Raw genomic sequence first — 16,710 nt, 5'->3', positions numbered from 1 at the left:
TTTGTGGGGGGATAGGGTATTCTTCTTCTTCTTCTTCCTCATGCAAAAAACCACTGACTATTATTAGCTCTCTACCCTGACCTAACTTAATCTTCAGAGTGTCCGTTGGGGGACTACCCCCCCTCAGGGCCTTTTTGCAGTAACACATCGGAGATTCGATTACCAACAGACCCGTTGAAGGCGTGAGCAAGTCCGACCCATGCATTGGTGACCGTATTAAATCATCAAAATATATCATTATGGAGGAATGAACTTGTTGGCAATATTTTAAGACAAATAAGACTGACTTATCCATATTGAAACTTGATAGGATTGAATAGTAAACTTAATAGCAAAATAGAACTTATTGGTAATTTTCTCAAAAAATAATTTTATTCAAAAAACAGTGCACAAGACTAATCATAGATCACAAACTGCCCATCAAACTCTGAATTTGTTTCAACAAAGATGGAAAAAAACCATCCTACATCATTTATTTACCACATTGCTTAGAAATACTTCCAAGCTACTTCTAATGCTGCAGATCTTTAAACCACTTATTTTCCGCACTACCCTACCAGGAAATAACCTCAAAAATGGTAATGAGATTTCTTTCCAAATCAGAAATCATTCAGTAGATAAGTCTTCAATGGCAAAGGATTTTTTTAATTTTGTGGGCTAAAATCCACAAAAAGACAAAATTTACTAAAATAGTTAATAAAATAAAATATCACATCAAATCCATAATCATTTTATTTTTTCTCATAGAAATATCACATCTAACTAAAAAAAAAAATCTAACTCTCTTCTCAAACACAAATTTTAACCTACTAAAAAAGTCAAAAACTAAAATAACCTATTAAAATAGCTAACTTCTCAAACGAGGTAAGATTTCCCTTTTTTAGTAACTACCTGTTAATTAAAATTTTGTCAATTTCAGGGCAATTCACATCACAGCTGTGCTAGTTGTTTACGTGACAACAACAACAGGATTTCACAATAAAAGTTCATTGAAAGAATTCAAATGGTTATATTAAAAGCAAAAACGCATTGCTAGAAATGCAAGTACAATAAAATCGCTACAGTTATGAAAAGGGGAAACAAAAAGAGCCCTTGGAAGTAAATGGCTTGCACAGGGCAATCACAGAAATAAAAAGTGATCCACACACCTTTATGAATTGTTAATGGCTTCAGTTTTTATTATCAATGTTGTATCGAGAAAGAATGATTAGCAACACTACGTGATTGCACAGTACGAAAAGAGTTTACTTTACTCTATCACAGTTCAAGCTTCGAGCCACCCAACTGACTGAACAAGATGGCCATATCCATGCCTTGCACCATTGTAGGCACAGCTGTGTCATATGGACATTCTGTAGAAAAGCCAAGCTTTCCAGATTTTTGAACTTTCTTTATGCAGGTCTTGAACTTCTCATGGCACTTTATACTTATCAAACCTGAAATGTTAAAATTACAAAATTTTATAATCATGTGAAAGAAATGATTGAAGTGTCAGAATCATTTCACCATCACAAGCATTTGCAAACCAAAAATATGGTTAATTCCACTTTGCCTCCCTCAACTATCATTGAATATCACCTTACCCCACTCAATTTTGACCCCCCCTTTAGAGGAGTGAAAGTGAAGAAATTTTGATAGTTGAAGTTGAGGGGTTTAAATGTACAGTTTTAAAGTTGAGGTGAATAAGATTGTTTTAGTGATGGTTGAGGGGGATAAGGTGTAATTAACCCTCAACAATATAACAGTGACGGACGGTGCTGGCCCTGGGCATGGGCCAACAAGGCCATGGCCTAGGGCCCTCAAAATAGACCCAAAAAAGGGCTCCTTTTTATTATGATTTAGTGTAATATATTAGATATATTTTAAGTTTTAAGAAAAATTAAAGAAGGTCCAAACTAACTTAAAATAAATTGACTCATTAAAAAATTGAAAGGCCCATTCAAAAAAATTAACATCGTTATCCATTGAAAATAGACCCAAAAAAGGATCCTCCTATTATAGTTTATTGTAATATATTAGGTATATTTTAAATCCAAAAAAAAAATTAAGGAAGACCCAAACTAACTTAAAATAAATTAACCCATTAAAAAATTGAAAGGTCCATTTTAAATATTTAGCATTGTTATCCATTAAAAATAATTTTGTAAAAAAACTAAATTATGCAAGTATGATTGATTTATTTGTTTCTAAAAATGCAAGAAGAGCAATGATCAAGCGACACTTATTAATTGTTGTAATGTAATACTAAGTATTTTTTGTGATTTTGACACAATTTTTGTCTTTTATCTTTATTTTTTTTCATTTTTTTCATTCAATGAAAAAAAAATATGAAGAGCCCAAAAATTTATTAGTTGATTATTGACTTTGGGCCGTGGAAATCTTAGGGGCGGGCCTGGTGACGGAAAAAAAATTGTAGAAACACATGGTCTGTGCCTTCAGCTCTAACTCATGGTGCCATAACACTGGGTTGTGATGCCATATACAAGACCATGCTTACTCATCCTATAATAAATAGATGCATCAATTCATTATTATTTTCACTTTTCGTCGTATTTGTAATTTATATTCATCTCGTCTCATAATTTGCAAGTACTTGATCATTCAAAGCAGCGCACTAGAAAAGGGAGTTCAAATATGAAATTCATTCATTTCAAGAGCAAACTGCTTCACTTTCCATTGTTTCACTGCTTTTGTACTGAACAAATATCTAAAATCCATCAATGGTTCAAATCTCATGTTTCTCAAAATAGCATGTTTCTAATCCAACTGAAATCTGGAAAAAGGAAAATGTAAAAATAAATTTATTGAGCAATGAACATAAACACCCACTAAAGTCTTCCTATCGACTTTTGTGTGCTCTGGTCTCGACAAAAAGGTACTAACGGTATTAATAATTTGGAGTCTGTGTTCATATCCTTCAATTAACTGAACAAATTGAATGAAAACTCCATTTATAATCCAACTGAAATCTGATAAATGAAAAAGTAAATATAATTGTAAATTTATCGAGCATAAAGACCCACTAAAGCCTCTCTCTTGGTCTTCTGTGCTTATTTCTTGACAAAAAGGCACTAATTGTAGTAATCATTTGGAGTATGGATTCATACACTTGATTTAAACGACAAATGAAAACCCATAAGCTAAATTGATCACTTAAGCATCGCACCAGCTGAAATCTTTAACATAATTGGGAAATGAGCAAACAAAAATGCACCAATCACCCATGAAACAGTGATCCCATCTCATTCACAATAATTCCTCAGGTGGCCCAAACCTCCATGAAACAAAGCACCAATCTATTTTCAGATTAAAATTATTTACCCAAAACAGTTTTAAACCAACTCTAATAAAAACTTCCAATTTCATGGGGAAAAGGGAAAAACAAAACAAAACTTGCAATCACTATAACATGAAATCTAACATGTAAAGTTTCAAACATATATTATATACCTGCATTCCAATTCTCCAAGGTCTTCAATTTGCATAAAAATATAGCACAAAAATTCGGTTTTATTTAATTTAATTTTGAAGGAGTGGTGGTTAGGTTACCTTTTTTCTCAACGCATTCGTCGTGAATCTTGCAACAAGCGTCGAGATCATCGCAGGGCTTCTCTCCAGGACATCCAGTCCACCCTACTCCGCAATACTTCCCGTACCTAATTCCAATAGCTAATTACACAAAATAAAAAAAAAAAAATCAAAACCTAAACACAAATATATATATATATATATGAAAAGAAAGAAATAGATAAATTTAGGAAGAGAGAGATTCATACTATTACAGTTCTCTGCAACGCATGTTCTGCTGCATCGAACCTGTCATTCGGAGGAATCAAAACAGAGACATTAGAGAGAGAGAGAGAGAGAGAGAGAGAGAGAGAGAGAGGAAATTGAGATCTGAATTTGATATACAAAATTGAGGAAAAGTGAATGGAACCTGAGAATCGTTGGAGGATTGAGCGATCTCGAAGAGGAAGAGGAGGAAGAATGTTGCTGCCACGACGACACGTGCCGGGCGGAGAACGCACGTGCCGCACTGCATTCTCTGTCTGTCTGGGTTTTCCTTTCTGACCGATGAAGAGAAGAGAGAAGGAAGAAAAACGGGAATGAGAAAAGAAAAGAGACAAGAGAGAAGAGGTCTTGTTCTTTGTTCAAAAAAGAAGTGGTCTTGTTCTTCCTCTTCCTCCTTGTCCTCGTCAAAACAAATACAACTGCCAAATTTCCCACTCTCTTTCCATTTTCTTTTTGTTTTGGAACGTGGTGCATAAGTATATTTTTGATTAAAAAAATAGAAAAAAAAAATGTGTAATTAGAATAATTTTTTAATTTTTTACAAAAAGATATGTAATAAAATATTATAATAAAATCAAAATGACCATTTTACTCTTGTTGATTTTTTGACTATTAAGTAGTTGAATTCAAAGAATAAAATAATAATTTTACCCTCTATACTTCCTCCACAAACTTCCTCTAAATAATATGAATTTTTTGACTTTTTTAAATAACTTTTTGGCCTTTTAATTTTTGTAGGTTATCCCACATGTTATAACGTTTTATTTTGACAATAGAAAAAAGTCAACTTATTAATTTTGACTAATTTATACTCTATCACTTCTTTATATTTTTTTGTACTCTTTTTCTCAAAATAATCCAATGTTTGTGGTGGTTATGATTTATTGGGGTATTACTTATGACTTAAATATAAACATTGCAATGTTATTTATGATTCATTGTAATGTTAGGTATAACATTAATTTGATTTTGATCTAAGCTTCTTTGTTTATAACTTATGTGGGGTTTAGTTATAACTCTTTTTATTATATTATTATTATTATAATTATGACTCACATAAGATTGAGTTATGAGATTTGTAAGAATCAAACTTATAAATGTCATAACTTACTTATAGTAACTCAGGGGTGGGTGGCCTTGTGGTAAGAACGTGGGGATTAAGCCCCCAGGTCATGAGTTCAAATCCCCCCTGGGTCAATCTCCTGGGCGTAGCACAGTTGGTTAGGAGGTTGGATCTCAAGTTGTCTAACCAGGTTAGGAGGTTGGACCTCAAGTTGTCTAACCAGCACTTGATTTAAGCGGAGCTTGTCTTGGGAGGTCGGGGCAAGTTACTAGGTTATAGTCTCCTCGCTCGGAACGGCTTGTCTTGGGAGATCGGAGCAAGTTCCCAAGTTATAGCCTCCTCGCTCGGAACGGCTAACAGGACACCTTGGTGATCTCTACAAAGGGGCACTGCCTTGGACCTGCGGGAGAGTAGGGAGGATACTTATAGTACACACTCTTCGGAGGATGTTTACCATAACATTATCTTTTTTTTAGGGGTTATTATAGAATTATTCACACTAAAATCTCATTAACTATTAACGAATATCAATTTATCTTTTTCATTTATGAATCTATATGTTTTGACTCCCTCAATTATAATAGTATATCACTTTCATCCCTACATACTATCCCTTTAAAAAAAGTGTATATATAATTTTCATAGTTGATAATGTCAACCTATATAAGTTCATAGATGAGGAATAAAGTAATATTCGAAATAATTAAGCGTCTTAGTATAATTAACCTGTTGTTATATCAGCATACAGAATAGCTCTTTTATCTAATTAGGTTTTTTCATTATAAATGATTAGACCTTAGTTTTAAGAAATAGATATAAAATAGGCTCTTTTATCTTATTTAGGTTTTTTATTATACCTTAGTTTAACTTATTTCTTAAATTAAGCGTAATTGTTGCTAATCACATTTTTTAATCAATATGAAAGACTCATCATTGTTTTTTTCAAGCAGTTACGTTCAAAGCAGAAAGCGTGAAGGACAATCACGCTTTTAACTTAATTTGACATGCACATTTGGAAAGTAGGTTAGCCTTTTTATTTTTGTTTTTTTTTTTTTGTTTTGTTTTTTTTGTTTTTTTTTTTTTGACTATTTTGACTTGGGATTAAAAAGTCTCGTTTGGAAAGGACTTTTGAGCCAAGTTTGGGAAGTCCCAAATAATCTATCTTTTTATCTTTTTTCCATCACATCACCTCTCTATTTTTCTGCACATCTTTTCATAAAAAGACAAAAAGTACACTTATTTAGGTCATCCCAAATAATCCCTTGATTTTTTTGACTTTTTTGTGAGAAGAAGAATGTAATGAGTATGGGTCGGATGTGATGTTTTGTCTTATTGAACTAAAAAACCCATTTTATTTTTTGTGACCAAAATAGCCAAAAAAGCCACAAACTTAGCTTCCCAAACAAAGCCAAATTCTGATCTAGATAATTAATTTTTAATCTTAAAGCACTTACAAAATAACCCTAGAAGTTGGAGAACATACATGTAGATTGTTCAATTGGTGTATTAGGCGTGAAGAATTCTTCCGTATGCAATGAATATCGTATACAATTCTACATAAAATTACATAATAAAAAATGAACTTATATTTAACTTACGTATTTTCGTAAGATCACTTAGATAAATTTATAAAAATTTACATAATTTATGTAAAGTTACATATGGTGTGCAATGCACACCGGAACATTTCCCATTAGGCATGGTTTGGTGCAGTAGTAAAAGGAAAATTAGCATTTAAATTTTTTTTTTTTTTTTTGCATTTAATAAATTTATTTTTGTTTTGGCTTAAAAAATTTGAGACTTCTAATTATACTTTCTGCCTCATTTCCCCCCGCCCCAAACAATCAGTAGGATTAGAAACTGCATAACACTACTGTAAGAATTAATGTATAGAGAAAGAGAGAAAATAAATTATGTATATATTGATTGATGTATTACAAGATTGTTCTGTATCGTATGTTATGTAATTACAAGAGAAATCAACTCTCTCTTTATAGAGAGAAGCAATATACATTGGATTCCAAATGATGGGCATTACCACCGAAAGCAAAAAGAGAAAAGAGAAAGCTATACAATTGGCAATATTATATTAACAGCCCCCCTCAAACTCAAGGAGGATAGGTACTAGCCAACTTGAGTTTGGAGAGAGTAACAAAACAGAAAAATAAGCTGACAATTAAAAATGGGATAGGAGACACTGTATGGTCGTGTTGGACCGTTGTAGCAGACAGTTTACGGGGTCATGTCGGACCGTTGTAGCAGACACTGTGTGGTCGTGTCAGACCGATGTAGAAGACAGTTTATGGGGTCATGTCGGACCGTTGTAGAAGACAGTTTATGGGGTCATGTCGGACCGTTGTAGCAGGACAGTTTACGGGGTCATGTCGGACCGTTGTAGAAGATAGTTTATGGGGTCATGTCGGACCGTTGTAGCAGACACTGTGTGGTCGTGTCAGACCGATGTAGAAGACAGTTTATGGGGTCATGTCGGACCGATGTAGAAGCTGACCGGAATCAATGTCGGGACAGTTTACGGGGTCATGTCGGACCGATGTAGAAGCTGACCGGAATCAATGTCGGGACAGTTTACGGGGTCATGTCGGACCGATGTAGAAGCTGACCGGAATCAATGTCGGGACAGTTTACGGGGTCATGTCGGACCGTTGTAGAAGACAGTTTACGGGGTCATGTCGGACCGATGTAGCAGGACAGTTTACGGGGTCATGTCGGACCGATGTAGAAGACAGTTTACGGGGTCATGTTGGACCGTTGTAGAAGACAGTTTATGGGGTCATGTCGGACCGTTGTAGAAGACAGTTTATGGGGTCATGTCGGACCGTTGTAGCAGATTGTGGTGGTGCACCAAGGGGGCGACTTAGGGAGTGCGCCATGAGGTGGCTTGAACATGATACTGTGTATAACCCCCCCTCAAACTCAAATAGGTGTGAAGATAGAAACCTATTTGAGGTTGAAACAAAGGGATTGAGAAAGCTGACTGGTGTAGAAGACACTGTATGAGTGTGTAGATAGGCTGCCCAAAAGATATACATGGATGTAGATATCGAGCCCTCAAAAGACATGCCCTCAAAAGGTGTGCCCGCACCCTCAAAAGGCGTGTCATCAAAAGGCGTGCCCGAATGCATCAAAAGGCGTGCCATGAAAAGGCGTGCCAGTTTGTCGGCGAGAAGAGGCGCGCGATGCGCGTGGCTGCCTCGGCTATTTAACCAAGACAGAGCTGAGGCAGAGGCGAAGACAAACAATTGGCGAAAATCCTCTGAAAAACTCTTCGTTTTGCTGAGAAGGTTTTGCTGAGAAGATACTCTGTAACACTCTCTATAACACTCTGTTGCCCAGAAAAAATGGCTTCGTCTTCCCGCGGGCTGCTTACCCTCTTTCCCGACCTCAACGAATCTACAGGAGAGAGAACTGGTGCGGTGGCCAGTGAACCTCAACCAAACACTGCTGGGTTTGCTCCGCTGAACTTTCCGATGCGGTCTGTGGAGCAAAAAATGGCGGTGCAGTCGGATGTGGAGGCCAATCAGTATACGTTGAAGGCATGTGTGGAGTCCATGACGGCGGTCACAAATCTGTCGCACCGGCTACAGAGTAGGACAAATGAGGTGCAGCAGTTAAACTCCCAGCTGGCTCTGCTCCAACGCATGTATAAGGATGCGCGAGCAGAGATAAGCGTGCTAAGGGCAGAAAACAAGGAGCTGAAGCGGAAGGCCACCGTGATGTTTCGATTTGGAGGTCCGCCATATGCTGCAGTGGAGGAGTATGGTGGGGTGAACGTGCCCAGTGGAGTGGGAAACACGGAGGCAACACCGGCAAGGGCCGCCCAAGACGGAGGCAAGAAGAAGAGACCGGCGACAGAGTAGAGAAGGGACGTCGGGGTGTAGCCGTCTGCAGAAAAGAAAACAAAGCCGTTGTTGTGTTTGTTTGTTTTTTTTTTTTTTTTTTTTTTTGTTTTTTTTTTTTTTTTTTTTGGTGGTGTAAAATGGGGATCGGGGTGAGCCCCGACATGAATAAAAGGAGTTTGTGGAATGATGAATGTTTGTTTTTTTTTTTTTTTTTTTTTTTTTGTTTGTTTTTTTTGTTTGTTTTTTTTTTTGGTTTGTTTTTTTTTTGTTTGTTTTTTTTTTTTTTGTTTTTTTTTTTTTTTTGTGGGAAAAGTAAGGGAGTAATTGGGGCAATAAAAATAGAGCACCAAGTAAGGTATAAAAAATAAAAATTGGGCGGTGGATGAGTGTGAGTAAAAATAAAAAAAAATAAAAAAAAAAAGAAAAAAGAAGAAGAAAAGGAAAATGGGTTTTAAAAAACGATGTCATGTGAGGGCTTTGTGCACTTGTCTGTCGGTGGAGGGGGTGATTAAAAAAAGAAAAGAAAAGAAAAGAAGATTGGTAACTGTGTTGGTGAGAATAAAAAAAAAAGAATATATATATATATATATAGAAAAAGAAAATAAAAAGAATGGTGGGTGGTGGAAACAATTATGGTGGAGGGACAAAAAGTGGCTAAGGTGGGAGAGAGGAAATAGAATATATGGAGAAGCTTTAACAGGTTGTATCAGAGAGAGAGAAGAAGTGGGGTGGGTGGGTGTGTGTGTGGTTATTCTTTAAAAACCATGCTGTTGGGTTGTAGTGGGATCATGTGGGGGAAGAAAAATGAGCTGTCCTTTGTATTCTGAATTGTTGCCTCAGACCCACATGGATTGTGGCCAAAAACCCGTGAAATAATTTCATCCCTGCTAGAGTTCTCTGCCCATGGACTTTGTTTTCTTATTCTTTGATGTTGTTTGGTTGACAAGAATCTTCAAGAAATTAGGAAGTCTACAACATGGAGAGCTCGACTGTTTGGTTGTTGATGAGGATAGTGGTGCTGTGGCAGTATGTGAAGGAAGGCTAGCGGCTGATCTTGTCCTCCACGGATCCGTCCCACTATGCTCTCCATTATTCACAGTTTAGCTTAGAAAGGAGGATCTATGGTCCTCAATGCCTGCAGAGGACCATCGGAAGAGAAGACTCCATTGATCCAGCTCCTTATGGGAAGTTTTTTTTTTTTTTTTTTTTTTTTTTTTTTTTTCAAGCACACAGATCCAACTTTGCTCTGAAATTTCTTTCTCCAATAACATGTATGGAGGTCGCAACACTTCCAGTGATCGCTAAGTAATCACCTTGAAGATTCTGGTAGACAAGACCAGAATTTCATCAGTGATAGAGAGAGTTGTTGCCATCAGTGATCTGCGTAGAGCAGAGAGAGAGAGACAGCTTCTTTTCGTAGAGAGAGAGTAAGAGAGTTGAGTTGCAGACATGGTGTTCGACGAAATGTACCAGAGGAATTTTGGGTTTGCTCCGGCGAGGTGGTGAAGAAGAGTGGAGTGGAGGTGACCAAGATGGAATTTGTTAGAAACTACTGCAGCAGCAACAAGAAGAAGATCAAGATCAAGAAGAATAATTTGTGGCAGCGGAGTGAAGATATGTGTAGAGGTCCGGCGGGCGGCCAAGGCGAGGCTGCCGCCCGCCGGTGAAGCAGAATTACTAGGTTCTTAACCTAGCTCTGATACCATGTAAGAATTAATGTATAGAGAAAGAGAGAAAATAAATTATGTATATATTGATTGATGTATTACAAGATTGTTCTGTATCGTATGTTATGTAATTACAAGAGAAATCAACTCTCTCTTTATAGAGAGAAGCAATATACATTGGATTCCAAATGATGGGCATTACCACCGAAAGCAAAAAGAGAAAAGAGAAAGCTATACAATTGGCAATATTATATTAACAACTACAATAAGACTTTTTGGGATAACCTGACAGGTTTTGTTAAAGGGATTCAGCTACCAGTAGTCTTGGTTGGGGATTTTAATCAAATCGTATGTCATAAGGAAAGAAAGAGTTTTGGTAAACATAAGGATAAGTGTCATCTTCTTGATCTGCCTAAGTTGGGTGGTGAGTTTACTTGGACCAACAATCGAAGAAAGGAGCTCCGGACTTATGAAAGATTGGATAGAGCTATGGCGTCAATGAGTTGGGTATCAAGATTTCCAATTCAAAGATCAGACCACAGTCCTTTAGTACTTAATACGGTTATGGATGGGTATAGAAGGAATGGAAATGGAAATGGAAAATTTGAAGCAATGTGGTTATTTGATGGGGCAACGGAGGAGATTTTTTGCAAGGTTTGAGAGTTAACTGTAGAGGGATCTTTTGCTTTCAAGCTATTACAACGCCAATAGTGCTTCGTCATTTAAAAAATTGGCACTTCCAACCTATTAGATGTCTGGTTGCACAAATTAGGGAGACACAACAGAAATTAGAGCAAGTTCAATGTCGATTACGATCGGAAAAGGACTTTGTGCAGGACCAAGCACTTCATTCACATCTGGATGTGTTACTGGAAAAGCAAGAAGTGTATTGGGCGCAACGAGCAAAGCAACGATGGATGTACTTGGGGTATAAGAAAACAAGGTTTTTTCATCAGTCGGCAACTTTTAGAGCTTGTAAGAAAAGGATTGGGTTTTTCAAGCTGGAGAATGGAACTTGCATTATGGACAAAGGGGGCATTGAGCAAGAATTCCTTCAGCGTTTCAAGAAGTTGTTTCTTTGTCCTCAGGATGCATCTTCTTCAACCCATCCACAGGTGCACTATGATTATCCTGATAATTTTCAATTTATAAAGATTCTGCAAAATCGTCTTTCAGAAGAATATTGGTCTTCGCTTGATGCCACTTTTTTGGATCATGAAATAAAAGATGCCATTTTTACCATGGGAGGGCTCAAAGCTTCTGGATCCGATGGTATGATAGTAGCCTTTTTTCAAAAGAATTGGAATATTGTGGGTGATAGTGTGATCAATACGGCAAAAGCTTTTTTAAATTCGGGGATGGTGATTAAAGAATTGAACCAAAATTTTTTGGTGTTAATTCCTAAAAAGGCAGTACCTCAATGATTAATGACTATAGACCCATTAGTCTGTGTAATGTGGTCTATAAAATTATTGCTAAGGTTCTTGCTAATCGGTTGAGACGGGTTTTGTCATGTATGATTTCTTCAAGCCAAAATGCTTTTGTCCCAGGTAGAATTATTACTGACAACATCTTGTTAGCTCATGAGATGTTTCATTTGATTAAAACAAGGAAAAAGGAGCATAAATCCGTTTTTGCGGTGAAACTTGATATGAATAAAGTCTATGATAGAGTTCGTTGGGATTTCTTGCTCATGGCAATTAGAAGATTTGAGTTTAGCGAACAATGGGTTAAGCTTATTGAACAATGTATATCGACTGTATCGTTTTCGGTTTTGGTCAATTCTAATAAATCTGAATGGTTTTTTTCCTTCCCATGGTTTGCGGCAAGGTGATCCATCATCGCCTTATCTTTTTATTCTAGTTATGCAAGCATTGTCTAAAGGTTGGCCAATTTAAACCAGCAAGGAATATGTCAGGGTATTGCGTTATCCAGGACTGCTCCTTTGATATCACATTTACTCGTTGCGGATGATTGTTTATTTTTTATGGATTTTAGGGCTGAGAAAGTGTGGTGTTTGAAATGGTTCTTGGATGTGTTTTGCCATCAATCAGGATTGAGGATTAATTTTCATAAATCGGCAATTATGGTAAGTCCGGATATGGGTGGATTACAGAGACGTTTTATTAGTGATTGTTTTCATATTAAGCTTGTGGAGACTATTGGAATTTATCTGGGTGTGTGCATAGAGACTAGTTGGAAGAAAGGGGATATGTTTGGTTGATTTTGGAGAGATTTCAGAAAAAAATTGCTTGGTTGGAAGAGAGGTTTAATGTCTTTTGCTGGTAGATGTGTGTTGGCTAATCACACACTCCCTTCAATTCCCAACTATTTATTGGTTGTATTCAAAGCTCCTAAGTATTTTGTGCAACAACTAAGAAGGGTAGTAAGTAATTTTATATGAAAAGGTAAGGATGGTTCGGGAATCCATTGGATGAGTTGGGACCTTTTGTGTAGGCCTAAATTGGAGGGGTTGGGTTTAAGAGATCCGAAACTGTTCAATTAGGCGCTTCTAGCCAAAACAGCTTGGAGGATTGTCACCCAACCGAATAATTTATGGAGTCAAGTTTTGAAGGCGAAATATTATAAGAAGGTGCAATTCCTAAATGTCAAGGCCAAGAGTGGGTCTTCATGGGGATGGAGTATTCTGTGGGGAAGAGATTTATTAAAAAAGGGTATTCGGTGGATTGTTGGGGATGGAAACTCAATTGATCCTTTTGAAGATCAGTGGATATCGAGAATGGATAATGAATTGGTTGGGTGTCACTTGGGGAAAGATTTAGGGACTTCAAGGTTGCTCATTTGATCGATTATGATAGAAAAGAAAGGCGGTAACCTTTAGTTCGTACCATTTTTCCTACAGCAATGGCAGAAAACATTCTTAATATTTACATTCCAAAATCGCAAGTCTTGGATAAGATTATTTGGGTAAAGTGTAAAAATGGGGAATATAGTGTAAAATCTGGGTATGCTGTCGGTAGCCAATGTTTCAATGACGAACGTGGGCTGATATGCATTGGAAGAAGCTTTGGTGCCTGAAAATTCCTGCAAAGTGGATTATGTTTTTATGGAAGTTAAGTCACCGGATTGTGCCAGTCAATGTAGCAATTCGGAAACGAGGAGTTAAGGTTGATTCAGTTTGTCCAGGGTGTAAAGAATATGATGAAACATTAGAACATTTGTGTTTTCAGTGTTCGTTATCCAAAAGAGTATGGTTTGGATCACAACTGGGTCTCAATTTTAACATTGGGCAGGAATTACGGGTAGAGGATTGGATCGATTTTTGGTTTCATAATGCGCCCGATGAGTGTGCTATTATAGAAGCAATCAAAATTTTATGGGGCATTTGGGTCCACAGAAATAGAGCTGTATTTGATAATGACATTATTGATCCACTTTCCACTGTTCAATTGATTAACAATTTGAGAGTGGAAAATTTTCTTGATATGAATTTCAAAATTATGGCTAACAAGGAAATCAGAGAGGATTTGCATTCTTTTATAATGTCTAATGTTGTTTCATGGTGTGTAGATCTAGCATATGAAGTATTTTTGGTGGACGGCGCATGGTATCAAGAGACGGAAAAAACGGCTGCCGAGTGAGTGGTGGTCAATGGAAATGGATAGAAGATGGCATCTAGAGTATTCACATTCCAAGCTCATGAGGCCGAAGTCCGGGGCTGCATGGAGGTGCTTCAATGGTGCTACTCTCAAAATCTCAAACCAGTGCTTATTCAAACGGATTGCCAAGGGTTGATTAATAGTTTGAAATCATGTGTTGTTTCTCTAAAGCCCAACCAAACACAGCGTTAATAGATGATATATGCAATGTATGTAAGAAGATGGACTATGTCTGTATTAGGAAGGTGAACCGTTCTATTGTAAAGCCCGCTCATATGGCGGCAAAAGCTGCCTTACCAAATGGTAGCTAATTTTGTATGTTTTGTTGTTTTATATACTCCATCCGTCCCAAAATAATGGTTCCTTTTAGAAAAGTCAATTTTTTTTGGTAACACAATTATTACACTATAAAAAAAATAATTTTTCAAAACTATCCTTTGATAGTACATCTTTTTAGAAATATCAATGTCATAATTATACTTTTCATATTATTTTTGTATTTGATTTTTCAAAAGGAACAAATATTTTGAGACAAAGAAAAATAGAATAAAGGACTAATATTTTGAGACGGAGGGAGTATATTATACGCGGTTGATGTTTTCTCCAAACACCCAAAAAAAAAAAAAAAAAGACCTCGAACCTAGATATTAGGTCCGGAGTAATGCTACATATTATGAAAATAATCATGAAATATTCTTCACCGTTATATTACACATACAAGAAAACACCACACACTATTCAAAGGATGAAAAATCTTCATGAAACATTTTATAATATTTTTTTCATAATCCCTAATATTATTCTTGGGTCTGATAAAAATGTATTTATATCCATGAGACTAACCCTTGGTTTTTAAGTTACCACAAAAACAAAGGCTTAAAATTAATGAGTACATAAAATTTGTTTGTTTGTATATTTATTTGGTCAATTAATTGGTTTGTATTAAGATAGGGAGAAGCTTCCCTCCATATATAGTGGATTGAAGTGTACTGTGAGGCTTGTGAGACTCATCATGAGTCCCGTTTCAATGATTTGAACCGTTCAATGTGTAAAACTCATCGAGTATTTTATATTTGTAAAAAATCATATTGATCAGATATCGGTAGTCCCTTGATCAGAACACATTTTTGTTAACAATTTATTTTTAAAATCATATTTACCATTAACAAAAATGTGTTCCGATCAAAGAACTATCAATATCCAATCAACGTGATTTTTTACAAGTATAAAATACTCAACGAGCTCTACACATTAAACGGTTCGAATTATCAAAACGAAATCCGTAATAAACTGCACAAATCTAACAGTATTCTCCAATTGATTATGTGAATTGAAAAGAAGCCATACGCAACCTTATCCCTTTCATTTTACACTGGTCTAGAGTGAAGCCAATCTTCCCTGAAGCAGAGCGCCATTCAGAGCATCTTACAAGGTTGCACAGACACTGAGAGAACAAGAATCAATCAATTTCCACCAGAATCCAAAGGCATTCAAGGATTGCCATGCCAGACACGTCTAGCAGTAGAAAAGGTGTAATGGAAACCACCAAGACCTGGACAACTCTTTATTTTAGACACTATGGTGGTGTTCGGTGTAACTGTTAAAACAGATTATAGATTATGACTTTAATCAGAAGCGGTTAATCTGTTTGGTATAGCTGTTGGATTATAGATTTAAGTTACTGAGTAGTGTTTGTTAAATAAGCTGTGAAGTAACTTTTTTAATTAATTTTTATTTTTTATTATTCACTATTTGTCTACATTTTTCATAAAAAAATAATAATAATATTTAATAGTCCATTTGAGTCTTTTTCTATTTTTAAAAAAATAAAAAATAAAAAAATCTAAGAGTATAACCGTGAATTAACATGTCCACAGCAGAAGCTGATAATCGGAAGCAAGGGGTGAGCAGCTTCTCAAAATCAGCTTTTTTGACTTAAAATAAGTTGTTAGAATCAGAAGCTGTTTGAAATAAGTTTAACCAAACAGTCCAAAATAACTTTTTAAAAGCCAGAAGCCATAAATTGGCTTAAAAAAGCTGCACCAAACACCCCCTATATAGCATCTCCCATATTAACAATTTTTTTTTTTTATAGATTATATCGCTTCTTTATTTTTTTACACATCTTTATATAAAAAGTCAAAAAAATATACTTATTTAAATCATCTTAAACTCTCTTAGTCTAAGATCCAAAAAATTCCAAAAAAAAAAAAACAAAAAACCAAAAAACTATACAAAAAAGTCAAAAATTTCATTTTCACTCTATTTTTTACACATTTTTTTTTTTTTATAAAAAGTAAAAAATATCCCAAACATAGGCTTCGTTTGGCAAAAAAGTTCGAACTAAAAAAACAAAATAGACAAAATAAGCTAAATAAACCAATAAGACAAAATATTATATCAAAATCATAATTATTTCACTTTTTCTCTTATAAAAGTAAAAAAAAAAAAAAAAAAGGCAAAAAAACCAATCCAAACGAACTTTTTACTCTCAAGCTAAAAAAATCTTAACTTAAAAAAGCCAACTAAAAAAATCCCTAGCCAAACGACAACACACTAATTTTTTTTTTTTAATCATCTCATATTTTGGAAGAGAAGAATTCATGTAGCCGATCCCATTTGATGAGACTTCAGGCTTGGTTTGGTTTAGTTTGGTTTACCTCATATTTTAGCTAAAAACCCAAATTCCATTTCAATTTTCTTCAACC

General features: G+C 35.7%; 1 protein-coding gene and 1 long non-coding RNA gene across 2 annotated transcripts; one reads left to right on the top strand and one right to left on the bottom strand.

Annotated features, from left to right (window-relative positions):
• Positions 1 to 989: 989 nt before the first annotated feature.
• On the bottom strand, positions 990 to 4,236 carry LOC114312500 (putative phospholipase A2 homolog 1). The gene is made up of 4 exons (XM_028258745.2): positions 3,938 to 4,236; positions 3,777 to 3,816; positions 3,550 to 3,669; positions 990 to 1,436 (listed from the first exon to the last, which is right to left on the bottom strand). The coding sequence occupies exons 1-4, from the start codon at positions 4,040 to 4,042 to the stop codon at positions 1,258 to 1,260; spliced, it is 444 nt and encodes a 147-aa protein (XP_028114546.2). The 5' UTR covers positions 4,043 to 4,236; the 3' UTR covers positions 990 to 1,257.
• A 6,413-nt stretch (positions 4,237 to 10,649) lies between these two features.
• Positions 10,650 to 14,376, top strand: LOC145806293 (uncharacterized). The gene is made up of 2 exons (XR_014349232.1): positions 10,650 to 11,497; positions 13,914 to 14,376. It is a non-coding gene; the product is annotated as an uncharacterized LOC145806293 (long non-coding RNA).
• The last annotated feature ends 2,334 nt before the right edge of the window (positions 14,377 to 16,710 follow it).

Source organism: Camellia sinensis, chromosome 13 (assembly GCF_055761805.1).
Source record: "Camellia sinensis isolate YWXY chromosome 13, ASM5576180v1, whole genome shotgun sequence".
Classification (NCBI taxonomy): Eukaryota; Viridiplantae; Streptophyta; class Magnoliopsida; order Ericales; family Theaceae; genus Camellia; species Camellia sinensis.
Note: the sequence above shows the minus strand (reverse complement) of the source record. Positions and strands in the feature narration are given on the sequence as shown.

Coding starts and splice junctions, on each gene's coding strand:
- LOC114312500 (XM_028258745.2), bottom strand. CDS start 4,042: ATGCAGTGCGGCACGTGCGTTCTCCGCCCGGCACGTGTCGTCGTGGCA. Junction 3,670..3,776: donor CGTTGCAGAGAACTGTAATA/GTATGAATCTCT, acceptor TTGTGTAATTAG/CTATTGGAATTAGGTACGGG. Junction 1,437..3,549: donor CGAATGCGTTGAGAAAAAAG/GTAACCTAACCA, acceptor TTAACATTTCAG/GTTTGATAAGTATAAAGTGC.